General features: G+C 48.9%; 1 protein-coding gene across 2 annotated transcripts; it reads right to left on the reverse strand.

The window, feature by feature from the left end:
- Window positions 1–4,024: 4,024 nt before the first annotated feature.
- Window positions 4,025–27,938, reverse strand: dipk2ab (divergent protein kinase domain 2Ab). Of its 2 annotated transcripts, none has more exons than XM_076157922.1 (4): window positions 27,496–27,938; window positions 20,456–21,337; window positions 9,841–10,144; window positions 4,025–5,885 (listed from the first exon to the last, which is right to left on the reverse strand). In XM_076157922.1, the coding sequence occupies exons 2-4, from the start codon at window positions 21,107–21,109 to the stop codon at window positions 5,539–5,541; spliced, it is 1,305 nt and encodes a 434-aa protein (XP_076014037.1). In that variant the 5' UTR covers window positions 21,110–21,337; window positions 27,496–27,938; the 3' UTR covers window positions 4,025–5,538. The 2 variants fall into 2 exon arrangements, with proteins under 2 accessions (XP_076014037.1, XP_076014038.1); XM_076157923.1 differs by lacking the exon at window positions 27,496–27,938 and adding an exon at window positions 22,580–22,663.
- Between the last annotated feature and the right edge of the window lie 44 nt (window positions 27,939–27,982).

Here is a 27,982-nt window from a genome sequence, read left to right on the forward strand (position 1 = left end):
AGATGGAGGCTTCAGATGTGTGGAGGTCAGAACGCAGCAGCAGCAGAAGAGGAGATTCATACTCTCTTTCTAAATACTTTGGATCCAAACAAGGCAAACTGGTATGACGCCACACTTCATGACTTTCACATCCCATTAGTCTGAACTTGTGACCACTCTTTCTCTCTGTCTGCGCCGCTCATCTGTTCCCCGGCGCGTTGTGATAATTTCCGACGGTTCCTCTTCACACGCTTGAATAACATGCACCTGCAGTTTTTTTTCCTCCCCCTGCGGCTTTCACAGATAATTTGGCCTCTTTCAAAGCTCCGACTGACTGCTATTCACTGAAACCGTCCCCATCCTGGTTTCACAGGAGACTAAAAAACAGGAAGCGCCGCCACACGTCAATGCAGGAAGCTGACACATTTCTATGATCGTATTCTAGCAAAAAGCGATGGGTGATGAACGACTGGGACCTTCCCCCACCTCGGCTCTCCTGTGGGGCCGTTTAAGAAGACGAGGCCCTCGGCTCACACCGACTGTGTGTGTGTGGCTCTGTTTTCACACATGGCTGTCTTCTAACTCAATTTGAACTAATTGAACTCCAGTATTCTTGCAAGATCCCACAATGAGATTTCTGACAATTTTCCCCTCCCTTAATTTTTCATATATATATATTTAATGTGTTATGCTTGTTTAAAATTCTTAAAAAAAAATTCCATCAAAATTATGTATTGTAATTCTTCTATTTTTCATTTTTTATGTTTTCATTTTAATTCCATTGTCTTAATCTATTTCATATTCATATTTACGCAGAGTTAATGAGTCTCCATAATCATTCTCCAAAGCTGTACATCTTATTTTAATAGCTGCTTGTCATCAATCACACCCCAAGATTGATTGATAAGTTGTCCCCGTGACGACAAACTTTGCGCCTTGAAATCTGCCTTGAGGATGCATAAATAGATGTGTGATATAAGTGCGCTGACAGGAACAGAGCTCGCAGCAGCTCCGGTGTTGAATTAGTGATAATCTTCACACGCACAGTCTTCAGAGCATCGCCTGATCTCCAGCCAAACCAGCACCCCCACCTGCCAAACAGGTGATGCACGCCGAAGCTTCGATTCTGCTCCGATTAAGTCAATTCATCGACGTAAACTCCATAATGTGACTAACTAAGAACTGCAGAATCCGATTCAGTCCGTGTTTAGATCTTCTTTGCGTGTTTTTGACTTAATCGCATTAAAACATTGGGCGCATGTAAACACAGCGGTTGTTTTTCATAACCCGCCACTCAATGTTGGCCAAATCTGCCCACTTTTAAAGGAAATATAGGTCATAGCGCTTCTAAAAATGGCTTCCCTCTCCCCAGGGTTTGCCAGAGCATGAAATAGACTTTACAGCGCGTTAGCTGAGCAACAGCAACCAGGAAACTTTCCCTTTTTTTTTTGTCATCGCTCATTTTTCATCCCTTTTGTTGCTGTAATCTAACATATATGGCAGTTGCTTCTCTTTCCTCCCTCGCCTTTCTTCTTCTTCTCTCTCTCTCTCTCAGTTTATGACCTGAATAAGATATCAGCACTTTGCCAGGTTTGGGGAAAGTGACAGGCGAGGCTGAAGTCATGTAGAGATTTAGATAATGTTGCCGTGCAGGAAACGCTCCACAATGCTTCCCACCTCTCCCCGAGCTGATAAGCCGGGGAGTTTGGAGGTGGATTTAAAAAAAAAAAAAATGGATTCCCTAAGTGGCTGCTGATATGGCAACAGCAGTCACATGACAGACAGCACAATTATTTCCTACCTTTTTGTAATAATATCTATTCCTTCAACCTCTGACAGGTGAATTACAGCCAATATCCACACTTTCCCCGCAACGCTGCAAAACACAATATGTAAAAAGGGAAAATAAGACGTTCGCTTTTGTAGCCGTGACAACTTAAACTGCTATTTATGGAGGGAAATTCACTCCAAGCTAAATTGTGTAATGCAGTGACGGAACCTCTCTCTCTCCCTCTCCCTACCATGGCCACATTGTCTCATTCTAGCCTCTTCTTCCCTCTGTCCCGATGTGTAAATCCCCCGGTGGCGGCCTCATGTTTATTTAAACGCGTACGGGGTGCGGCGGCATCCGTTTTTTCTGCGGTGTTTCCTTTTAGTCAGCCGGAGGCCCCGGGGCTATTCATCAGCTGGGTTAAGTGTAGCTACAGCGCACGGGGCTAAGCAGCACTCCACCACAACGACTGTGACATCAACTCTCCGCACAAACCAGCGGGTGTGTCAAAGAGAAGCACAATTACAGAGGAAAGAGGCGGAGAAATAAGCGCAGGGCAAACGAGAGGGAGGAAGGAAAAAGGAGAATCAGTCACGTAGTTTCTAATCATGGCTCTGGCTCAAGCGGTGCACCGTGGGGGTTTTTACCCTGAGAGCAAGAACTGGGCTGAAAACACAGTAAAGAGCCATTGATTTGGCCAAAACCGCACACCAAACACACACCGATAATTACCGTACACATGCAGTCACACACACGGAGTCGCCCAAGAGTTGGGAACCTTTGGAGCGACTCTGTTAGCTTGTAGGTTCAGGAACCGCTAACGACGCTCCAGATGGCTGATTGGTCAGAAGAGTCATTAAGTGCAGATTCGCATTAATTTCGTCCACGTATTCGTCTTAATCACATTTGTTTTGCTTTAATCACAATGTCATTTTAGCAGCTGACCGGTGAACTCTTGTGTGTGAGAGAATACGCCGACGTCTTTGTTGGGAGAGATCAGACGACGGCACGGTTCCCTGAGGATGAGAAGGGAATTGTCAGCGGAATGTAAATTGTGTGTTTGTGTTATGTTAATGATGTGGCTGTCACACTGTGGATGTCGCTTAATTGCTATAATTTCCATAAACGTCTGAGTACTTGAAGTTGCAGTAGGATTGCGAGTGAGGACCTCAGTGAGAGGGAGCCGCACAGTAAAGTAGCTCCTCATTTAGTTTCTAAGTCAAAAAGCACCCAAACACATGAAACGAGTTGGACAAAAGAGGCTAAATACAGAGGCAAGGAGTTGAGTTTTTCTTTTCATTTACACTCGCTTGAATGTTGAACGTGGCTTTCATATTATAAACTCCATGTAATACAAGTTGGATGAAATTCCACACCTCCGCAGTGAATTACAACCAAGCGATCTCCCCGAATGCAGATAAAAGAGATGCACTTACATCCCGGTTGTGTGGAGAGCACAACAAAGGGGGAACATGGGCTGGAGTCCAAATGAGTGGAAAGATGAAGATATAGAAGATAAAAAGGGAAAAAGCAGGAACCAGACGAAAGGAGAGGAACTGGCAGCCGCCTGCATCCAACTGTGAAGAGAATCCACTCTTAAAAGCCGGTGTGGATCCGATCCAATACGGCCCAGACGGAATGAAGAAGAGTCCACACCGTATATGAGTGTATATCTATATATATATATATACATATATATATATATATATCTTCATTTATTTTAATATTTAAACCCACTAAAAGTTGTCAATACAACTTTTGAATGAAAGGCACAGGAAAATCAGACAATGCTGATAAAATACTCCAAAAGAAACATTACAGTACAAAAGCAGACAGTTGGTTTTACGCACATACAAATCCCTCCAGGGTCCTAAAGTCCTCCCTACGGCGGGAACAGAAACGTACCTGACACAAAAAAGAAGGGGGAGGGGGCGGGAAGAGGGGGGGATGGGGAATCCTAACCGGAGCTCCGTCAGCCGAACTTCCCTTATTGCAATTCCCAAACTGACAAAGGTTCGACGCCGCCGCGCTTAAAAGGAACAGAGGAAGCGATTCCGGGGGGCCGAGGGGAAGCCATTCCTGCCAGGTGATTGGAGTTAAAATTGCTCATAATCTGTCACCAAATGAGCTCGTATTTGCGATAACGCCTTAATTTACCGGCCCGCGTAGTGTAAAAACAAAAATCAAAGCGGCTAAGTGAGGCTGAATGCAGACGACGTCGTGCTTTATGCGTTCGACATTTCAAAGCGCAGATCTTTGAAAATCTGCTCTGGCTGGAGAACCAAGAAACCAATTCTGCTTTGTTCCCTTTTTTTTTTTCTTTTCAAACACTTATTTGATGGAGTGTGCGGCGCTCAATACGAGCGGGAGAAGTTTCACAATGGGGCTCATTTATCAATTACAGACATTAAGAGGAGAGAATCTGGCACTGGAGGCCACTGTGTCGCAGCTTTACAGCGAGCCTCCCTCCTCTTGATGAAGCTCTTTATCTCTGCCTTTTCCCCTTAGTTAGAGCTTAGATCTTGCGGGGAGGGAGAAATGTGTCTGATAATTGTCCAATCTCATTATCTATTGATCGCGAGCGGAGTTGAAACAAAGCGCGGAGGAGATTACGTGACTGTTGACGGAAAGTGCGGCCGAAAACTTAAGTGTGTCGTTGTACCTGGAATTTTGTTCCTTTTTGCGATGGGAAACTTTCTGTGCATTCTGTAGGCCGACCGGCTCCTATGAGGCTGCGTACGCCGTAATGTTCCTTTGGACAGCTCTAGCGGGAGAGTGGGGGAACTGGAGGGAAAGATGCCGTCGCTCTGTGCTGCTCTGGGTTCTTAATGTTACATATAGCCTCTTTGGTATATGCACATCTGCATCACGGGACTGCCACTGTCCAATTACTTCCTTTTCTTTATCCTATGTACACTTGTTTCACTCACTCCGGGTTCCTATTAAAAAGGAGGAGAGGGGGAAAAACACAGATAAAAAAAGAAGATGATTGCCACGTTCCAGGAACCTGGAAAAGGAGTGATTGATTGGAGGAGGAGGAGGACAAAAGGCTTCTATAGCCGTCGAGGGTTTTCTTGCTCTCCTGCGTCTCTCGCCTCTCTACACCTGCTGCAGCGTCGCCCGCTTCCCCGCTGCCTGACAGCAGGAGATTCATGCTGCCGCCGCCGCCACCTTCCCTGCAGCTGATAAAAAAAAAAGGAAAAAAAAAAAAAAGCCATGGCACAGCAAAATGTAAACGCAACAATCTACTTAAATCCAGCCCTGAAAAAAAAACAGAGGGGAACAACGGGAATAAGAGATCCTGGGGGCCAAATGAAAACAGGTGAAGTCGTGTTTGAAAACGACAGTTCTGATGGAGAAAGCGGGCGGGTGGACGTGGTCAGAGTTGACTGATGCTGCTGCTTCTGCTGCCGCCTGGGTCCAGTGACCAGTGTGTGTACCGAAGCCCTTTCTCCCCCCTCCATCCAGGCTGGCGGGCCCACCCTGGGAGAGGACAGGTTGCCTCTATCCCCTCCTCTGTCCTGGTTCCGAGCAGAATCTGATTCGATCCGACACTCCCTCTTTCACAAAGGAGCAAAGTCAGGTAAAAGCCAGAGCTTTAACACATCTGCTTGGAAGTCTCACCTCCTACACTTCCTGATGCAAGAATCCTTTACACCTCCCTGCTCCAGTGTCAAAGGGAGCTAATGACATCATGTACACGAACCAGGATCTCAGAGTTCAGCCGCAAGAGTGCAGGATCCGGTCCCCCCCCCCTCAGTGCGTCAGGCTAAAGCGAACTCCGTTCATTACCTGGCGGTGGCGGAGGCGGAGGCGGCGGCGAGCTGTGTGAGGTATTCGCGCAGTTCCTTCGCCGCCTGGAAGCGGCCGTAGCGCTTTTTGGGTCTGGTGCACTCGTCCAGCAGGGCGTCCAGTTGTCCGTCTTTGGCTATGTGGGCGGGGGGGTCGTGGAGGAGGCCTCCGGTGGTGCCCCGCCACGTAGCGTAGCGCGACAGCAGGTTCTGGCACACGGCGTAGTAGTTGTGGTCCACCGTCACCCTGGAGCAGAGGGAGTCCTTGGAGAACGACAGGCAGGCCTCCCTGTCGCACTCCTCGAAGCGGCTCTCGTACCACACGTCGTAGTTTTCTGGTTTGTCTGCAGGGAGACGGACAGACAGACAGACAGACGGACAAAACCTTCAATGAGCCGGCTGCTGTTAAAAATACATCCATCATAAAACAATAGTCAATAACATTAATAGAGTGGAAGATGCAGAACACTCGTGTCAAATACATAAAGGTATTTATTGGATCATAAGCAGGAGCGGGACGTTCTTACAACCTTTGTCTGATGGAAGCCATAACCCACAGAATGCCCTGATTTTATTACACTGCAATACGCATTTATGGGATTTTTTTTCTCCCCTCCACACACACACACACACACATAATTCCCGAGCACATTCCTCCCAGGCTGCATTTCAGATTTCAGACGGAAACACTTATCACTTAGTCTGAACATTTTTCTTTCCGCCGCGACGATTATTGTTCAAATAAGCTTTTCTTATTCTTTCTGAAGAATTTACGCCGCAATCTGTGACCGCATCGACTCCCCCAAAAACAACCCACTCACTTTCTGTCGGGGAGCGAATCCTTCACTGTGAAATCAACCTGACCGGGACCCGACGGCACCCAAAGTGCCATTTCTAACGGCCCGCTAACCGTTTCTGAAAGCACGCGGCCAAACAACTCATCTACTGTTTCATTTGACAGAAATGAACCACTTTCCAGATTTATTGAGCAAATCAATTTCTTTCTCTAGCTCATTTCACTTTGCTTTTTTCTCTTCGGAGAATTCTGCCAGGGAAAAGGAGAGGAAGCCAAGAAAACAACCTGGAATGATGAGGGAGCCACGGGTTTGTGCATTAAAAAGCAGATCGATAAAATTGTAAGAGGGGGGGCCGAGGGGGGGCAAGGACCCAGAGGATGCAAACACATAATCAGAGCATCAGCGATGTAATGCACTTCTCCTCTCGCTCTTCACAACGACTCAATCAAACATCCAGCCCTGCCCTGTTAGCAAGGGGCCCCTGTGGCCCCCCTGAAGAGGAGGGGCCCCATCAACCTCAATCAGTACGAGTGATGAAGATGGATCTGCCTGCGTGCACGCTTCAAGCGCCCACGCACGCACAAACACACACCAAACGCCGAACGCCCACGCACAAGCCCGCGCACGCTCCAAGGTGAGGTGAAAGCAATTAATGATTTAGAGGGGGCCATGCGTCACACCTCAGCCCTGATTGACAGGTGGCATCAGGAGAGAGGCCCAATCACTCACTCACAACGGAACACACACACACACGCACAGCAGGCGAGAAGAACGGCTCACAAGACGGGAGGAGAATGTTCACTTTCAAGGACAAAGATGAGCGCAGCAAAAACAACACAGTACTTGAGACTCAGCTGAGCGAAGGCCGCAGAATTTCCATCGGCTCGCACCTCGGCCCCCCCCCACCCCCCTACGCCGCGCCACCCCCCCGTCCTGTTCCAGCCTCGCCGCAGCCGCGAGTGTGACAAAGCAAGAACATTTACAAAGCAAACTAAAAATCATTTCCAATTCAAATGAGTGCGAGTGCGGTGGATGAGGGAGCAGCGCCGGCCTCTCCTTGCTCCCGTCTCTAGTACCTTCCATATTAAGGAGCTCGCCTCGTCTTGTATACATTCTCCTCACTCCTCCGCCTTCCCAGGGCTGCGGCGAGGAGGGACACCGGGCCTGAAATGCTTGTTAGTGCGGCCTTACTAGTTGCAGTCGCACGTACGAGCTGGTTTCGACAATGCCGCGCCTATGCTCGGAGCGAACGAGAGAGAGAGGGGTAAACGAGTGTGTTTGTGTAACTCATTGAGCAATCGGGGAGTGTGTGTGAGTGAAGTGTGTGCAATGTAATGCGGCGTGTTTAGTGAAACCGTCCTGAAACGCAAGTGAGGTCAGAATGTCTTCTTTTGCACCAGTGGATTGTGCAAACACGCACATGGAGGACGTGTGTGTGTGTTTGATCTCGCCGCCACGTCGATACCGGTAGAGGACAACCAGTGCCTGGGATAAGGGGGGGAGGTCAAAGGGCAAAGATGGCCCCACGTTCTACATTTCTGCCTGTAAAGACTCAAAGGGGAGGCACGAAATGAAGATGAAGATGCACGACTTCACCATTCAGATATGCACGACTTCACCATTCTAATCAATTAATGTGAATGGATGACTTGACGTGATAAAACAGCCGGAACATTGCTTGTTTCGATTTATTCCTTGTTTCCTTGCTGCGATCGTGATCCCGGAGCATCAATTTGCTCGTTCATGAGAGAGGACGCAGCGGTGCGTCACAAACACGGCGTCCGCAACCAAAACAAAGATAGCAGTAAGTTTAAACGGGCAAATCAAGGCCAGCTGGAGAGTGAAGTGGCCGATAAAATTCCTGGACTGATGACATCCTCGGAGGATCTCACCTGGAAGAGACAAAATGCCCCCGAGGTAGCTTTGAAATGGCTCCAAATTTAGAGCGGTTGGAGCAAAAGTAAGCAATTCGATTCGATGGTTTCCCACTCGGAGTGGAATGACGCCTGCAGCGGCGCGTGGAGTTTCATTTGCAAAAGGGTCGGCTTGTTTGGAATCTTACCGTGCCCGTAACATTCTACTGCTGTCGCCACTCCGGTTTTTCCTGCTGTGCCCTGGCACTCAACACACACACACACACACACACACCCTGGCACTCAACAGACACACAAGATACACATAAACATTGTTTCGGCTTAAACTTAAAAACGGTGTTCGTCACACAAAGAGAGAGTGAGTCTGATCTCCCCTGGATACAGTGACAGGGCGGAAAACCTGAAGCTATCGGCAACGCTGGTGAATTTCCGCAATTCCAACCACAAACAGACTGGGGAGGAAATCTATAGCGGGTAGGCGGATGGTGACGCACTCTGAAACAAACGCACCCATTGACACGCTGCACGGCTACTTGTTGTTTTCCGGATCTTGTAATCTTACCGAGCGGCACTTCATGACTCAGGATGAACACACACACACACACACACACACACACAGACACACACACACAGAGGAGGTACAACGGTGGAACCGCAACAACCGGTGACACAATAGTTTATCACTTTAATAGGATTTGTGGAAGGTAGACATCTAAGCACCTGTGCCTGGTGGTCCTGCCTCACCCTGAAGGAGACCCCGGGAAGCAGGACTGAGACACCGTCGCCGTGACTACCTGATCTATAGTTCTGTCTGTCCTTGTCGTGAGGTTTATTCTGAGAGTAAAGAGAGGAGAACTGGAGCAGCGGAGATGGCTCGTTATCCGGAACAATCTCCGCTTTGATGAGGACCAGCGTGTCTGAGGCGGGGGGAGAAGGTGCCTGAGGAGTGTAATTCCCAGGCCGCACCACCGACGGGCTTTCGGGGCAGATATGCAGATCTGCCCGGAACGCTCCTCCTGCGTCGGCGCCAGATGTTGCCGTGACCTCGGTCGCTGCCTTGTATGCTACAGTTGGCAGTCGGGGGTTGGCCGACGCGTTTTCTCGGGGAATCCAGGCGGAGCTCGTGTTACGTTCTGGCTTGCAGGCGGCGTGAGAGCGGGGGGAGGGAATGGGAGAGTGGGGGAGGGGAGAGGAAAGGTCTCCCAATCTCACAGCAGGTCTTCTAAACTATTTCAGGACTTTAAATGTTATGAGTCAAATTAGCTGTGAATTACTTATCCATATAGCGACATCGCCCCACAAAGTCACATTGAAATGACTTTCAGGGGTCTCAAATCTTTCTGTGGGGGGAAGGGTTGGGGTCGTTTCCCCCTGGCGCTCCTCCTGTAACTCGACGACTCGCTGCCGTCTGAGAGAAGCTCCAATATCAGCAAATATAAAGGGACTGACAGCGTCATAAATCGAGGGTTAAGTGGTCCTGTATGATCTTGTATCTGTGTCTGTTGCCTCCAGAGGTGCTTACTCGCATGCCTGTTTGCTGAGAGCAGCTGTCATGGCAACCAGTCGAGCCGCTTCAAAACCACAAACATATGCACAAAACCATATACATTCATTAAGCCGTCACTCACTCTGCTTGATCAGCCTCTTGTCGGCCACCAGGACGTTCTCGGCGTCCACGACGATGACCTTGCCGTCGCGCGGGCCGACGGCGAAGTTGTCGAAGCTGACGTCGAGCAGGTACAGCGCGAACTCGAAGTCGTTGTTGGTGAGCTGTTCGGCGATGTCCATCAACTGCCGCGCCAGGTCCACCCTCTTCTCCCACGGCGCGTTGTAGAAGCTCCACAGCTCTTCCCCCACGTAGTTGACGGCGACCACGCGCCCGCAAGCTCCCAGGTACTTGGCGAATGGCCACCCTTCGTCTGACGGAAAGCTCTGGAAAGGCGGGAGGGAACAGAGAGAACAGATGAAGTTAACCTGCCTATGTATTTGACATCCACAACAGTTTCTCAACACATAAAGGGGGAAACCTGGAGACGGCGTGGCTGAGACAGGGTGAGGCCGTCGTGCGCGTCTGCAGCCTTCAATATTTTTAACGCACAGTTCTAAGTACAACGCCTTAAAATCTGCCAGAGCATCGCGAGGAAGCGGCGCCAACAGCCAGGATAACAGATTGGATCTAATAAAAAAAGGAAGGAGCCGGTTTGTATTAAGGCCCCACAGCTACGAGCCGCCACGCACGGCGAGCACGCAGGCAGCACCCGAGAAGTGAGCGCTGATTTGTGGGGACATGTGTGTTGTGATGTTGCATGAGGGCTGACTCAGACGTGCTGCATGATGTTGGCTAAACGAGTTGTTGTGGTTTAGGTGCCTTGATGAGAAACCGCTGAGCGTAATTATAGGTTAAAACTGATTAATAATTGCGAGGTAATACCGCCGGCAGTAATCTCCTGTCGCTCAGATTTACTCGGCGGCGTTCAGACACGCGCTGGCTTGCGTTTTCGCGCCCGCGTAGCCAAAGACAGGAACAAGGTGCAGGCAGAGAGACGGGGGAAGCGCGCGCGCGCACACACACGCGCAGACATGCCGTCGCTCAGTGAAGTGGAATCGTCACACGCACTCTCACACCCGTCTGACAGGAGGCAGACGTGAAGCAGGACTGCACTCTGGTGTCGTCGCTGCTTTTGCTCTTTTTCTGCTCTCTGGCCCCGCGTTCCCCACAAGTCTCTCTCACTCTCTCCGTGTCACCACACGGGGCGCACAAATTAACAGAAAAACTACACAATGAGACATTTTTCACAGCCGCGGGAGTTGTGTTAAGCGATAATGCTTCCATTTTTCACAATCAACATCCCTGCCATATGTGTGCTCCATGCTTCCCATGTTCCTCAGCTGCTAGAGCGAGCGAGAGCGAGAGCGAGAGAGAGAGAGAGAGGGATCGAGTTTCACGTGTAGCCTGGTTAGCCCCCCCGCCCACTTCCTGAAACACAATAATAGAGCCGGAGAAAAGGCAGGGAAAAGACACGGGTTCCCTGAAGGTAAGGCGCAAACTATTATGACTGATGCGTCTCACCTTACACTTGTAGCAATTCAACACGTCACCGCCTTTCCGACTTCTGTGCAGAGGTGTGTGTGTGTGTGTTAAATATGCATGGCAGTGCCCCCCCCCCAACTCCCTTTTTAAACATTCATGAAATAGAAATTATTTAAAAACATACATTAGGAGCCGGCGGACACACGCGGCCGCTATCGTGTTCAGGACAAAACGTCGGACTCTTTGTCGCGGGCGCACGTGAAGGAGGAGTGAACGGATGGCTACACAGCAATTTGCAGGTTCACAAGTGCGCCATTGTCCAGAGTTTGAGACGTTTTTGTACCTCGGCTGCTCCACAATTTATGCTGCTCTTAAGCTCCTTTATTGCGTCCCTCGACTAGCTGTAATTTGCCACATTCTATTGAAGGTCAAAGCATACGGCGGCCACCTGGCTGGATAAGAGAGCGACTGCAAACCTGCATTCAGCTCGTCTGGCTGTGTGGGAGGCGACGGCTGCCTGACTGGACGGACGAGCGTGAAAATCGCACAACACAACAATGCAACAATGGTGGCCTGGCACAGAGGGACACAGGTGTAAATCTATACCTGAGGCGTATCTTCCTCATCTGCTCCCAGAAAGGACCACCACCAAGAGGAGGAGGACAGTGATAAGTTACATGAAAGGCAGCCTGATGGAGCCAATTTCCCTGAGGTGACCTAGTCAATTGTGCGCCAGACAAAAAGTCTGTACAGGAAGCACTATTGGTTTCCAGGAGACGGACTGTCTGCGTTATCCTCGCTCCTGGCAAGGGCTCGCCACACCTTCGGCTGTAATAGTCTTCCTCTGCACTCTCTGATGTTACAGCCCCTGACGGTGTCTGGCAGTGAATGTGAGATAGATGCGTCTGTGCAGAACCACAGTTATAGAAGGCAACACATGATGGAGGAAGGGTCAATGCGCTCACACGGGGGGGGAGTAAAGCGTGTGTTGGACTTCCTCTGTTGGTGGCCGGCAATTTCAAACTGGCAATCGTTATGAAGCGGGTTTGATAGAGACTGAGATCGATCATTTCAGGTCATCACGTGTGGAGCGTCTCACATGTTCATCAACATCTGATAAGATTTGAATCTGGAGCTGTAGTGTTGCTCGCTTCTCAGATTTTGGAATGAAAGACTTGCTAGGCTAATTTTCCTCATTCCAATATCTGAATCTGGTACAGAAAGCTCGGGTGAGAGCTGAATCAGTCAGGCGATGTCCCTTTTAAGGCTCGCTTCCCTCTGACCCAGATTCAGAACCTTCCGATCGCTTCGCGCCGCCGCGAAGCTAAAGCGGCTCGTTGCTCTTTGTTGACAATGAGTTAGCCTGTCCGACGTTACAGATAAGCCCACTTTGTAAAACACCGTCCTCCCCCGTTCCCCCCGCAGGGCAGACGGATCGACGTGCTGGGGAGAAGAGGGAGACAGGCGAGCGAGAGAATGCGGTGAGAAGACGGCAAACAGAAGACACAAACACAACGTCTCTCACTTCTCCGCTCCAGTGGACAGGAGGAATAAACCGGCAAAGACCTGCCTGCTAAACACATCTCTCTCTTTGTTGTCAGGTTGCAGCCTGAATGGGGGCGAAAGTAGAGCGACAGCAGATGGGGGGGAGGGGGGGGATGAATGCCCTACGGCTACTTTCAGACACTGTCAACGGCTGTTATGAGAACGCCTTCATGTCTGTCCAGCCCTTGTCCGCGTTTGTTAACGTAGACGTCGCTCATTCACGCCGCTGACAGACTCTCTGCATCCTGCACGGGCCGGCTTGAAGACTCTTAGCGAGGCGCCGTCGTTACAGCTTTTACGATATTTCATTCTTAATCCCCGACATTGAAGCGGAAGTGAGGAGCACTGGGCGAGGGCGGCGGCGGCGGCGGCGGGCGCTGGCACGTGGAGGCGCCCACCTTTTCCAATTCGCGCCGGCCCAATTGCAGAGCTTGATTAATACCCCACGTGTCCTCACCAATCATTCTCCCTTAGCGCTCTTTAAACGGTTACTCTGCAGAAGTCATTAACGTCTGCAATGAGCCGTTGAAGGGGTGTGTGTGTGAGTGTATGTGTGTGTGTGTGAGGGGGGGGGATAAATTGGAAAGCGGAGGCTTATATCACATCCATTGCACTTTATCTCTGAACGGACTTAAGAGGTGCGTGTGTGTGTGTGTGTGTGTGTGTGTGTGTGTGCACTGCAAAGTTGGTGAATTTTACCAGTCGTCTCCCAATGATGTTATGCGACGGGAAAATGCTGAAAATGCAAAATTGCCCGCGACACATCCCAGTAACTTTAACTGCTTTAAAGGTCTTATCGCTTCTTGTTCCTGTCAACTACTAAAAACTTCTGCTTAGTGAAAACTTATACAAGTCAAACTTCGTACCACACACACACACACACACACACACACACACACACACACACACACACACACACACACACACACACACACACACACACACACACACACACACACACACACACACACACACACACACACACACACACACACACACACACACACACACACACACTTCTTACTTGCTGCATTCATTTCCAATATACTGTAGGATTTCCAGCAGTGTTAGAGAATTAATGACCCTGGCTCAAGCCGACACTGAAAGCAAGGATGGAGGAAAAAAAAAAAAAAAAAAGAACTTAACAAAAAATAGATCTCACTTTGAACTCCAGACCCGTGTTTAATTAATCTGATCTCAAAAGGTTGGACTGGTGCATTGCCGCCGCTCGGACATGGAGGGTGTTTGTGCCTGCCGCTGCACTCTCCCCCTGACACGAGGGGGGGGATTGGAGTGGGCTCAAATGAAACGGGGCCACAGACAAATGGCCGGCCTCTGGAGAAGAGGATGAAACGAACGGAGCGAGCGGCGCAGGAACACACACCTGCGTCCTGACATCTGCTGACAAAGGCATGCCCTTCTACTGGGCCACTCAGGGGAGGGCGTGGGGCTGTGTGTGTGTGCGCGTGTGTGTGCGAGTTGGAAAGGGGCTCTTTGTGCGTGTGTCTGTGTAAAACTGTATCTGAATGCATGTGAATGAGTACATGCAACGTGACCAGGGCTGATAACAACCTCCATTCAGAGGCAGAGTAAACATGAGTGGCTCCCAAGATATCGCCTTGGCTGGCCTGTAAAGAACAGTGGTCCATCACGCACACACACACACACACACACACACACACACACCAACACAGAGCTGCATTCGTAGCTGTGAAATTTAAAAGGACCCACTCGTCGCTCTCCAATAACCATAGCCGCTCGCTTATTACAGAAGATGGAAATTAGTAGTTTGCATGGCGCCTTTCATGTGTGCAGCTCCGGCTTCCTTGTTAAAAAAGCCCCGAGGAGGGCGTGGTGTACATTCTCCACATTTTCTGCCCTCAGCTGAACACCTCCACTTCACAAGCCTACAAGCTGGGACAGGACTTGTCAAGTGTCTAGGGTGGGGGATGAAATGATGAAGTGGAGGGAGCGTGGCGGACAGACAGACAGAGAGACGCAGTGAGTCAGGCGGATGCAACAACACAAGCAAACCTTTTTGTGCAGCAAAACGAATATTTCACAGACTGTTTATCAAAGAGACTTGGCTCGAAACAGCTACAACTGCTCTGACAGTCACATCCCTCCTCTGGGCAGCTGCCCTGTTGACCTTTTGGGACTGGAAAATGTGAGGCAAAGCCCCATGTGGGATTTTGCTGGCCATTTAATTTGGAAAACCCAATCAGGCATTCTGCGGCCAGAGCTCAGCCTGCACAGGGGAGCCGGCACTAACTCCTCATCCTGGCATCCTGCGCTGCCCCTTTCTTCTGTTTCTCTCTCCTGTCTCCTGCTGCTTCTCCTTCTAACCCCGGCTTTTCCCTCTCGCTTTGTTCCAGCCCCAAACCCACAACACAGGGCAGTGGAGCTGTCTCTTCTAGACATGGAAGCCAGGAGATGCCTAGTCAGAGCACCGGGCTGGCTTGGGGGGGGAGAGGGAGAGAGGAACAGAGACAGAGAGAGAGTGTGAGTGACTAAAAAGGAGAGTGAAAGCGTAGTGTGGAGACTGAAGTGTATGCATCTGAATTTAGAATAGGCCCAACCTCTTTCTTTACCAGACATGCAGTTCAAAGAGTGCAAAGTCACAGTGTGTACAGCTGGCAGCAGGCTTGGGAAAGAGGAAAACGGCTCACTGAAGAAAACTGAAACTAGAGGGATCGAGTGTGCATGTGTGTGTGTGTGTGGGGGTGAGCAAAGAAGAGTCAAAGGCAAAAAGGAAAACAAGCACACAGGCAAGAGGGCAAAAAAATCAGCCAGCTCGGATGAAGAATCACAACCGAGGGGGGCAGGCGGAGAAATTGAGTAAGAACGTGTAGGCCTGTGAAGCCAGCGTGAGCGTGATTCACTGAGCTCGGCGGAACGCTGATAGAAATGGGTTAGCTGGGTCGCCACTTCTGCGGGCCTCTGCTCTGTGAGGAGAGAATGAGAGCAGGATGAGAAATGAGAGCGCGGGACGCTGCACCTCAGGGTTGCCAGCACGCACTCTACCACTAACTGATAGCCCAAAACCCTCGCTGACCCGAACCTGAGCCACGCCGCACCGAGCCGCCTCGTAAATCGCCTCAGCTGGCAGAGCAGGAATGTATGAAGTCGTGGGTAGCGGCGGTGTTGACTCTGTCTAGGTGGTATTACCGCCCACACGGTTGGAGAGCGACCCGACTGAATCTTGGCCTCGGACCTGAGGGCTGTGGGTTTGAGGGTTACATCAAGGGATGTGTATTTCAGAGCCGGCGCCAACCATTCCACAGGCAGTGGGACGGGAGCGTGAGGAGGAAGACTCCTTTTTCTGACCTGCTCCGAGTTTCCTATAAAACAAACCCTGACAAACAAGGGGTTTGGATGTTATCTTGGTGGCTATCCAACCACTAAATAAAGACGTTCTGTTAATCACGAGGGCCCGATTTCTAATCCTTAGTGCTTGGGAGACTTAAAACATGCTGGAGTAAACCCTTGACCTCCCGTATTTTCCCCGACAGGAACCAGCTGCAGGACACCTTAATGCTGTGGACAATTATATTACTGCGGGCGAGCCAGTGTGCTGAGAGATGTTTTCTTGCTCCAGCATTAGGCTCTCCAGAGGACAATGGCATAGTAAAGAGGCACTTGTTACCAATCCATACTGGTTGTGGGATCTTTAAAAAGCCCAGTGAGAGTTATGAATGGAGGTTAGCGTCTCCGGTGTAGCAGATATGGGTCTTAAGGAGCCGGGGCAGGAGCTAGTTTGGGGAGCCGGTGGTAACAGTAAGACGCCGGGGGTTGGAGCGATCTAAAAAAGGAGCTGGTGGGTGGGATGAGATCAGTAGGGTGGGGGTGGGGGGGGTGTGTGGGGGGCTTCAGCCACAGGCATTTACCTAACCAAACACAGCTGTCATGCGTGTGTATGTGTGTGTTTGAAGAGAGGGAGAAAGAGAGAAAGGATTATGGTAACACAAGCAGCCTGGCTTATTCAAATGGAGGGAAAACACCACAAGGCTCTGCCTTGTACAACACACACCCGCAACCCCTTCTCTCCACTCTTCTTTCTCCTCTCCCCTGCCACCAGGGCCTCCATCCAGGGAGGGCAGCCAAAAGAGGGGAGTCAGGCCCAGATAACTCCCTGTTTTATCCTAACAGGATTCAGTCTGTACACAAAGGCCTATAAGAATAATGAAAGGGGGTTTGGGAGCACTTAAAGCTGGGTTAAGCGGCGTACACAACCTCCTCTCTTATGTCCTGAGAGCGCCGCAATCCCTCAGACTCAAAAACAAAAGGTCCTAATCACAGACCAGCAACTTAAACACTGTTTACTGGTGGACCCCGGTGACTGAGAGGGCCAGAGAGACAAAGGATCTCACTTAATCCAGGATAGCATGCAGAGTCAGTGATTAAATTACTTTGAGTTTGTTTCTTGAGTGTTGTATTGGACTGTGTAGAGCTCTGTTAAACCAGCGGCAGACCAAAAGGCAACCCCCCGTTTTTTAAATCTTCAAACAATCTGCTAGTATGTTTGCTTCAAGTGCTACAAATATTTACATTCACATTTGTGCTAAAATGCTGCTGTCAAATCTCTTCGGGAGGAAGACGAGATTGAAATCCTCCCTCTAATCTCTTTGCTCCATCTCTTCCTCCCTTTCGTATCGGCAGCAGACATCTCTATCATGGGAAAACACTGCGTCGAGAGGCTTCTGATGAATACGCCTTGATGTCAGGTGAGGCTGGGCTGTTTGACAGGGCGCTGGTGGATCCGTGGAAAGCGGGGGAGCGACTATAATAGAAAGAGGTGAAGAGAAATCTACGAGAGCGACGACTGTAGAGTATGGAGGAGATGAGTTAACCCTACAGGCCTGTCACATCCTATTCCGGGCTCCGCTGAGCAAGACGAGGGCCGAGGGCCAAAAAGAGGTGCGAGCGCAGTCACATGCTCTGGGATAACTCGCCCCGAGCTTAACGATTTGGAAGTGAAGGCTGGAGTAAATCGCACTAATTTAAGGTTGGGGGGGGGGCCGTGTGCGCGCCATCGAACACGACCTCCAACCGGTCTGCTAACGCGTCAGAAGGTCATTGCAAGGTGGGACGAGAAAGAAGCGCCAGCCTTGTGAATCAAAAACCAAACGGATCTCTTTTTTTTCTTCCTTTCCTCCAGCAAAAGCTTTGGACATAAACGGGGGGAGAGAAAACAGACGCAGCTGCATGGGGTATTTCTCACCGCACAAGGATTTTCTTGTTTGGCTGGCGTCATCTCGTCTTCCGAAAATATTTATTCCCCAAAGCCAAATTTGCTTTCCACGTGACAGAAGACGGGGAGCGGGGGGGCGGCGTGTGTGTATGTGTGTGTGTGTACGCGTGCACGGAGCTCACAAAAAAGCCATTGTTGGTCAATTGCGAAACAACACAGCAGATTGTTTCCCGCTGACAAAGAGGGTCTGGTTTCTCATGGTGAAACAGGGCCAATTTAGTGCCTGTGGCTTCAAAAAAAAAACAGTGGAAACAGAAGCCATTCTGAGAGGGAGCGCGGCTCGCTGAGGAGACGGTGGGCGGCGATGTTTTTTTCACATTATACCACAGAATAAAGCCGGCGGAAGAGATAGGGACAGCCCCCCGAAACCGCAGCTCCAAGCCCCGGTGACAGTAGGAAATTATTTATTCTAAATATAGCCCTAAAATTATACAGTGAGTGATCCTGGCCTCCTTCTGAAGAGTGTTTAACTACGGCCCAGGCAAAACAAAGCATCGGTGAGAGCCTGACAGGAACTGAATGATAAAAGAGTCCAGTCCGGGGATCAGGTTTCATAAAAGATAACTGGCTATAAAAAATGATGTGCATTCTTTCATTTTTATGCTAAAAAACAGTCCCCGCACATTAGGGTCGGCTCCGAGCATGAGAGGAGAGTGAAGTGTTGTAGTACAGCACATCCTCCGCTCAATCTCTACAGACGCCATTAATTCTTTACGGTCTACTACTGCCCAACCTTGTGTAAAGCCTCTTGGTCTCTTGCAAATTTTCTCTTCATCTCTTGAGTTCAGTGATGCCGACGATCAAGTCAAGGGACCGGAGTTCCGGGGCGCCTCGGAAGATTGTCTGGAACGTTTCTGCCGTACATTATCTAGCTTCCCAGTCCGTGTCCACCATCTGTCCATCGCTGCCCTGACAAGGACCCAAGTAAGCTCTTGCTTATGTCTGCAGGTCACAAGTTCAGGACGGCATCAACAATTCATGAGTCCCTGTAAACATGCGATGGGGGGCGGGGGGCGGGCAAAGAGAGGTGTGTACAAGGTGTGTGTACATGTTGTGTTGGTGTGAAGATGTGTCTAGATTTGTGCGAGGATGATTCACCGAGCCTGAACCGAGGCATAATGGCATTAATACACTGATGGAATCATCTGTCCGGAGTTTGTGGAGCGTACACGGGCGGGGAGGAACAAAATAAGAAAGCATGACAGGGACAGAATAAGAAAAGACAGGAGGATAAAGAGAAGAGAAAGACGAGGCCGGGGGAGGGGGAAGGGGGCAGACGACCACACGAAAGCTAATCAGATTTTATAGATCGGCCCGGACTAAAAGGCTGATCTTGCCTTTTGTCCCGTGGAATGCCTGGAGGTGTCCGTCCCAGTGTGCGGGGGCGCTGGAGGTCAACCTAAGTTATTGAGTGTCTACACAGGCCATGACCATTGTTGTTCTGTCCGCGCGTGAGACACGGTCAATGGCAGATTGAAATTGCAATTGATTGGGGCGCTTGTAAATCAGCGGGGGGAGAGGATGTGGATGGCGCTCGTATGATATAAAGCACAGCTGCTCTGACAGGGGGGATGACGGGATGACTCAGTTGGGACGGGTCGGAATATATGTGTAACCTTTCGTCAAAGCAATACAATTAACCTTAATAGACACCCCGTTTGATTTCCCTGGCTTGGAACATTTGTTCATTAAGGGCAGATGAAAGATTTCTATCATCACTACAGATTAATGTCGCCCATTATTCACTCATAGTGGTATGATCAGAATTAGAAATTACAATATGTGTACATTGCTGAAGATTATAGCACTAGAAGTCGAAACTCAAGAAATATTGGTTCTTTACCACTCTAAGCAAATCCCCCGTGTGCGGCTTCAGACGTAAGACGAGACTCCAATGGACAGAGAGATGTATTAAAATTAAAAACAACTTGGTCCATTTACAAATGCATCGCTGAATTATTCAAATCTGCCCTGCATACAGCATTAAATATGCAGCACCGCCACAAGCAAAATTTTTCATCTTTAGGGAGGCAACTGCTCCTAAAGCCATCGCAACACAAAGCTGAGGATCGTTCAAGCTCAAGATGGTGGAGGTGTGGACTTAATGTTGCGCAGACTTTAGGGAGGGCCTAATGGCTTTAGATCTGTGGGAGAGGAAGGAAAAGGAGGATTCCCACCCTGTAATTTACTCGGGGCTCGGCAGGCCAACACCCTGGTCTGTGTTGCGCTGACACCATTATACTCTTCAAGGCTCCTTTTGTGCTAGAGGCAATCCGGGAGCCACAGCTGATCAACCAGTATACCCACCTAGTACTTTAGACCAGCTGACAACTCAGAAATGCAGCATTTTCCTGAATCATACGCGTTTGGCTCGATACACGCAACACTTGAGCAGACATTCAAGAGACAATGTTACCTGTAATACGAGTGGTTCTGGGTTGAATGCCAAGGTCATAAGCAGCTGCATTCTCTCCGTGTCCTTGAGGTTCTTGAGCAGGAAGCTGCCCGAGTCTTTGGTCTCTGCGTACCTACGGACCACGCGGTCCAGCAGCCTTTGAGAGGGGCAGTGCACCAGGTCCGACCAGCCCTCCACCACCTCTGGAGTGAGCAAACGCACGTCCCCGTTGATTCTGGCAAATTCTGTCTTGTACATTGCCTGGATGAGGTCACAGCGCGGCCTGCCCGTCGCCCTTTTGCAGATTTTCTGGTCAATGTCAGCCAGCTCCTGATTGGAGCCAAGTCGTTTGAGGACCACACGCCGGGTGCCCTCTCTAGGCTCGCCGTACTGAGCAAAGTAAACATTTTTCACATTAAATACGTCTAAGAAGCGCAGACGACCCCAGCTCTCAAAGGACACCTGCCCGTTCATAAACTTGCGGCACCAGCTGGTGCCAAAGCAGGCGGGACACTTGTTGAGGTTGATGAAGCGTCTGTCGGTGAGCTCGTTCTTCTGGAAGGAGGCGAACAGGTTGTGGGTGTTCATCAACAAGATGACAAACAAGCCCACCACCAGTAAGAGCTTCAGACAGCGGTACAGACGGCCAAGTTTGAGAGGCAGAAAGCGCAGCATGGTGGAGCTGTGCAGGGGATCTTGAGGGATCCGGACAGGAGAGGTGTTGAGATAATAGTCAGGGAGTTGACCTCAATGCCTGTCCGTCATGGTGTACTGGGGTAGCTTCTAAAGGGGCAGGCATGGGCGAGGATGGCACAGTCGCTCCATGCCAGGTTCTGGCAGAGGCCAGTGAGTCATGTTCTCCCTTCTTGGTGTGTGTGTGTTTGAAACCTCAATCCAGCAGGCCTGAAATCAAGCAAAAGAAAGAGGGAAAGTCATTACATCAGGGTAAATAAAATGGCACCATCTCACAACACAGAGAGCGGCTCTGCTGGCCCTGGATAACAAGTGAAAAAAAGCCTATTTAGTTTGTCCTCTGCAGAGACTTGAAACTTCAACACCCAAGTCTAAAGACGCAGCACATATATAAAATATATAAAACAACGACGCACTTTCTGTGGCATATGAAATTGTTGCACAAATTGGAATTGCTTGGGTCATTTGAGAGATTTCATTACTTTTTGAGCAGAAACGAGATGGCCCACAGCCAACGCAATAAACCTGCCGGTGCCTGTCTGAGCGCTCTCTCTTTGGGAAATCATTTCTTGTGCGCCCCCCCCCCCGATATAAAAAATGATACATAAAGGTATGGAAAATGGAAAAATAAAGTGTCAGTGATCAAATTAAGAGGAAATGTACAATATCCGCTACGAGTATAAATAAAGTGCGCCGTACTCGGAGGATGATTCCTCAGAGGACCTCTCTTTGCAGATCCATCACTTCTCCTGAGATGCACTACACACTCACACACACCCTTTGCATACCTTAACAGCAAACAAAATAAATCCACTTGGTTTCCTTTTCCCCTCTTCAAATGGAAGAATCTCTCTTCTTCTTCAGAGTCACATCAATAGCAGGTTAACCTTTGTGTCCAGTTGGGTTTTAATTGTGGCTTGAAGTTGTGTCTTTGGACATGTCTGGTGTCACTAAAGTAAAAGGGAAGAAACTCATCCTTTTGCCGTTTGGATGTCAGCAGGGCTAAAGCATGAATGGGGCATTGAGAAAGAAAATCCTGGCTAGCAGCGCCATGGCAGAACAATGCTTTTAAATGCCTCGCAAGCGCCCCGCAGTCTAGACAAGATAAAGCTATGTTACAACTCCCATCAGCTTTTTAGCAACGAATCTTGTAAGGCATAGAGAAAGACAATGTCTCGGCCAATGCAAATTAGCCATCCGCAATTAGAGCTCATTAGGATATGCCTATTAGGACGGCTGACTTGAGAGCGCACGGCTAAAGAGCAAGCACACTAGTGTGATTAGTGTGCGCGTCGATGGGTTCCCTCGCATTTTCCTTTCGGATCGAAAGTGGCTGAGAAGTGGCAGGACGGCGGGGCCGGAGGCAGCCAAGAGAACAGTTGTTGCGAGAGATGTGCGACTGTGTGGAGTGTGACGGTGGTGAGATAAGAAGCTGAATACACAAGTTCTTACCTCACACCTCCGTCTGAAAATACCTCTGGTAGATCAGGCCAGCGCCACGGATGTAAAAATAGCCACAACGACAAACTGAAATACAGCAGCAACACTCAATCACGCAAATTTCTATTCACTATTCTGCAAATCTAAAAATTAAGGGAAGTGAAACAACTGTGTGCGTCTGAGTCCCCCCCCCCACCCAAACACTATAATAAATCAAGGTTGGAGTATGTAACGCCTGTACATTTAAGGGACAAGTTTGGCGTTTGACATGTTTTAAACACCTCAAGCTGTGCATCTCCTCACAAATTCTCTACACTGAATGTGTTCCGATCCTTTCTGAAAAAGGACTCTTTTGCCGCAGCTCCACCGCTTCAAACTTCAGCCCAATGGTTTGCGCAAGTGATTGGTCTCCCCTGACAACGCAGCTCTTACAGCTGTGCATCTATGTTAGGACATAAGTTACTTCTTGCGTCTACTGCTTACGCAAGAGCAAGAAAACATCTGGTGATGTTCCTTATCGGGGTCCTTCTCTACCATCTACTTGCCTTAAACGAGTGAATGTTTGGAAGGGTTCTTAAAAGCTTGTCATGTTGCCTAGTTGAGTGCCGTTCATTTGTACTGGGAGTGAAACAGAAGTGAAACAAGTTTGCTGGAAAACACAGCAGCTTGATGTTTGCTGATGGGGGTACAAACAATACTGTAATGGGTCTTAAGTAAAAAAAATATACCAAGAACTTAAATTGTAAAAATGGCGTCACTTTTTCTGAGGAACAATAACGGTAATTTCAGGCTTTAAAAATGAATTCATTATGCATTTTCGATTGAACCACTTCAACAAACAATGTCCACATGAGGTGACTTTGACAGATGCCTCTTTTGTGGTAAATGAAAAATGATTATCCCTCTGTTGCACTCCTTCAAATTGAGCGAAAACGAAGGCTAAACCTGTCATTTAAGACGCGAGCATAATTCAATTCTACAAGACATTTATATTCAGTCGGAAAAGAAAGACAGATGGGGCTATGACAAAGAAAGCAAGTGTGTTAAGGTAAAACTGACTATATTAAGAATCAAGAGAGTCTATCATCTGTTACGTGGATTGAGAGGAAGCCTGGCTGCTTGGGGGGGGAGGGTGTGTAATATCTGGATGCTGTGTGATGTCTATTCATGAGTGTCTGACAAGCACTTATGGCCGGACGTGGCTGGAAGATCTTGAGATCTCGATGTGAGGATGTGAGGTTTAAGACGGATCAGCGCAGGGGAGCAATGAGGGGGAACCTTCACCTGGAGAGGAGCGAGAGGACGCTCCGGTGTTCGTACCAGAGGGGACGGCAAACAGAGAGCCGGGGCAGGCCGGAGCAAGCCGGGGCAAGACCCGGGGCAGTGCGGAGTAATGACATGCACGTGCGGGGATGGCGAACGCTGCAAGGAAACAGAGCTTCCTACTCCTCCTCCTCCTCGGAGACAGCGTTCGGCCTCAGTTGCCTACAGAGATTGACTTGGTTTATGTCAACGACCTCTCTAATTGCCGGGGTGAAGAGCTAATCTACGCGCACGCACACAAAACATTTTACTACCCATTAACGCAGGACATCTGAGGTGTTTTAAAAGCCTCAAACGTTGCCGATAAAATGTGTGAAAGTGTCAGCGATGGCTTATCCTTTAATCCTGTGTTGTTGTTGTTGTTGTTGTTTGCCAAGGAGCAAGGAAGTATAAAAGGTTTGGCGTGATGGTTTGATAATTTAAGCCAGGAATATTCCCCATCGGTAATTACCCTGTTAGACTACTCCTTGTGAATTTTACACCTGCATTAACATTTATTTCATTTCCTGGCTGTCTGCTGCTTGGTGGCTGTGCGCTGCTTGAGGGGTGGACATGGTGCAGCACAGACACACAAAAAAGGGGAAGCAGTCCTTTACATGCAGCAGTGTGGTAATGTTGCTCACTCAGGGTTTCTCACGAGGGGCAAAGTTCACCTCTTCTTCTAAATCGCTAACAGATGCAGAGGTTTCTAACTCCAATGATACCCAAAGTGAAACTTAAAACATTGTTTACGTTTGGATAAACCCCATTGTGCCCACAGTAACTTGTGTTTTAAATTAGCCCTCGCCCCCCCATCGCCCTCCCCTGCGGTGCCTCTGCTTCTGCATGGTGACAGAAGGAGGGATGCACAATACCAAGAGAACCCCTCCCTTCCCTCCCTCCCTCCCATTTAAACTAAGCCCCAAATTACCTTTCATCACTTAGAGCCGCTGCCAAAAAGTGGGCAAGAAAGTTTTGCAGCATATATTCACTCTACAAAGTGCGGTGCCGAGCGCCGAGGAAGGGAGGGACGACGAAAAAGAGGGCAAATCAAAGGATGCCTGACTCCTTATGCATGGGAGATGAGTCTCACGTTCATAATGTTCCAACTTTGGCAGATGTTAAGAGCCGCAAAATGGCTCATTACCGGGACAGTGAAGACGCGAGATGAAGAACAGGCGGCGTATTGGCTTAAAACAGAATGACAAAGGTTGAGACAATGGAAGATGATATCCTGATATTTCAACTTTTACAAACCTTAGATTTTGAGAGAGAGTGTTGAAAGGGAGAGTTTCTTTTTGAATATTCTTTCTCCCCGGCTCTTTGTGTAAAGCAGTGGTTTCAGATAATGGCGCGCGGGGCCGGGCCACTCTGCAGCTAACCCATTTCCTTCACTGCACCTGAGGCTAAACTTCATTATGATATAATGAAGTCAAGCCAGACGTGAACATGCTTGATTAATTCCACTGGTAATGCAAAAGGGAGTGGAGAGGGCGAGTGGTGAAAAGGACCTGAAACGCAGCCAGGGACTCAAGGCACAAATCGAGACAAGCAGAGGGGAAAGAATGTCGGAGGGAGAAAGACAATACCAATCGATGCAACAAAGGTAAAAGCTGAGGGAGCGCAAGGTGAGAGAGCGGCGCTGAGGTATCGCTGTGTGACGTGAATGGAAAGAGGCGATTTGAAAGGCGAGAGAGCCACTGTCCATCTCCCGACGGAGGTTCTGACGTTCCCAGGCTGTATATCCCACCTGAACCTTGGAGAGATGCAGTGTTTTCCCCAAAACCGCTCCAAGCTGGGGAGAGGAGCTACTGTAGCCTGGCCTTATTGAATAACGGGAGTCGATACTGTTTGATCACAAAAACATTCAACCACAGCCGGACCGCCTCAGTACACCGAACACGTAGACAGTGATGGATAGATAGGAACGACGGGAACGTTCACGCGCCTAATGGAAAATTGAGTCCCCAGAATACAGGCACCAATTAGCAGCATCCCCTGACAAACATTAGTCCCTTTATCTCTGGTCCAAACCAATGATGGGAGACTTTAAAGAGAATATCAATGGATTCTGCTTTGCGCCCAAAAACGCCGCAGCTGTTTAGATGGACACACTTGAACGAGGAAGACGGGCAGGAATCTTTGAACAGATAAGGTTTGACTATGAACAGATGATCATTTCTGGGAGCCAGCTGAACACCGACAGCTTTTTAAAAAGGTGATCATACCTCTAAAATCGCATGTTAATATGGCAACAAACAAAAGTGTTAAACCACCTGAAGCCAAATTCCTTCCGATTAAGAGAAGCTGTCAGACAGGCTTCATTTCAAACAAACGGGATGCAAAGAAAACTGATTACCTCACGGCTATTATTACATGTAAGTTCGAGTCTGTTGTGGCCCCAGCTGTCAATGGAGTTAGTTTCTGCATGTGCAAGACAGCCAGTTTAGAGGTCCAAAGTACATCATAACACGATGCACCCCTGCTGAACACAGGGAATCATTCAAATCACCCACCAACACAACTTCTTACGTGCCTCGGTCTGTGTTCTCAGATCCCCTGCTGATAACCTTGCAGAGACGTCTCCACCATTAGTCTCCCGTTATGGAAAAATTAATTTTAAATAGCCCATTGTATTCATTAGACTGTGAGGCAAAATTCCTGACGACTAATTACAGGCGTTTTTTTTTCCTGGACTGTACAGTAGGACCGTTGTAATCTCCTTTCCCCTTGAAGAAAACAAGGCTAAAACTTTGCAGTGTACAATCATTATGCAGCAGAAATCTCACGGCCATCTCAACGTAGCCGTTACTGCAAGATTACACCTCACTTAACCGATGCCGGAGCCTATTTTGTGTCTGATGGCTAAATTACTAAGCCTGTTCGCTCAAAACAACCAGGAGGAGAACCTAGTTATGAAATATAAAACAAATCAATCCCACACAGGCTGGCACACTGGAAACCTGTTGATTTACACAGTTTGGAGCAGATAAATGAGGAGTAGAGCCTATTTTATAGCACAAAAATATTCAACCATACAAAAGGTGAGATGGTTGAGGTGCAATAAATAACGACAACACTGATTTTATTAAAGAAACTGCATCTAACCAGTTGCAGAGAATATATTGGACGTGCAAGGGTGAGGCTCTACTGCAGAATGTGCATGTGTTTACCTTATTTTAAATGCCTTACAATGCGATATGTGATCCAATAATTTAAAAAGACACCCGTGTCCTCTGATGACAGAAGAGACAGGGAGATGGACAGGTGAGACAAACACCTCCATACAGGTTTGTTAAACGCTGGTTTCAGCCTTGCCATGGTGAGAGCAGCAGCAGCAGCACTGTAACGGTAACATTACACGCACTGTCACTGTTCTGTACATGCGGGCATTGGCTCGAATCCCGTTTTCTCTTACTCTATTTTTTAATTCTGCAATTTCACAATGTATCAACAGCGTTTTGCAGCCCATGTGTATTGAAATCGGAGTGTTATAGTTTAGGTAATATAGGTTTTGGTTTATTTTGACAAGGTGACGCTTGGTTAAATAGCACATTAATGAGTTATTGTCACAGCGCGTGTTAGTGAGTTAGATATTAAAGGTAAACTCGAGGTCAGACACAAACCTGTGAGACTTTTCTCCTCTCCGGCGCCGCGGCAGAATCTCAACGCTCAGCTGGCGTCATTCTTCAAAGTTGCGGCCGCTTACAAGTCGAGCGACCGTAGACTTTGGTGCCTCCGAGTCGCTATTTGGACGGAGGCGACTTTAGTTCAAGACCGCGACGAAAATCTCAGTCAGGCGTACTCAACCCGGGCTCCTCGCGTCTAGCTCGTGGGGGATCTAGCCTGTTAGCCTGCTAGCTGCCGGAATAAACAGTTGGGATGTCGAGTCTTAACTCTTCATATACTGGATCTTTCCAACCGGGAGACGCGGTCCTCTTCACGGTAAACAACAGCGTCTGTGTGGTGAATTAATATCCATCCGTGTGCGCGTCTCAGCAGCGCCTTTGTGCTCAGAGAATCGCCCCCTTTCCCACTGACGCGCAGGCTGCAGCTCACTCCGCTCCGACACCACAATGGTTCTGTTTCTTTTCAACACCGACCTCTTTAAGC

This window comes from Genypterus blacodes, unplaced genomic scaffold (assembly GCF_046128005.1).
Source record: "Genypterus blacodes isolate CSIRO-AG114 ecotype Tasmania unplaced genomic scaffold, CSIRO-AGI_Gbla_v1 ptg000076l_1, whole genome shotgun sequence".
Lineage (NCBI taxonomy): Eukaryota > Metazoa > Chordata > Actinopteri > Ophidiiformes > Ophidiidae > Genypterus > Genypterus blacodes.

Coding starts and splice junctions, on each gene's coding strand:
- dipk2ab (XM_076157922.1), bottom strand. CDS start 21,109: ATGCTGCGCTTTCTGCCTCTCAAACTTGGCCGTCTGTACCGCTGTCTG. Junction 10,145..20,455: donor CAGAACCACTCGTATTACAG/GTAACATTGTCT, acceptor CCGCCTTTCCAG/AGCTTTCCGTCAGACGAAGG. Junction 5,886..9,840: donor CAAGAGGCTGATCAAGCAGA/GTGAGTGACGGC, acceptor GTCTCCCTGCAG/ACAAACCAGAAAACTACGAC.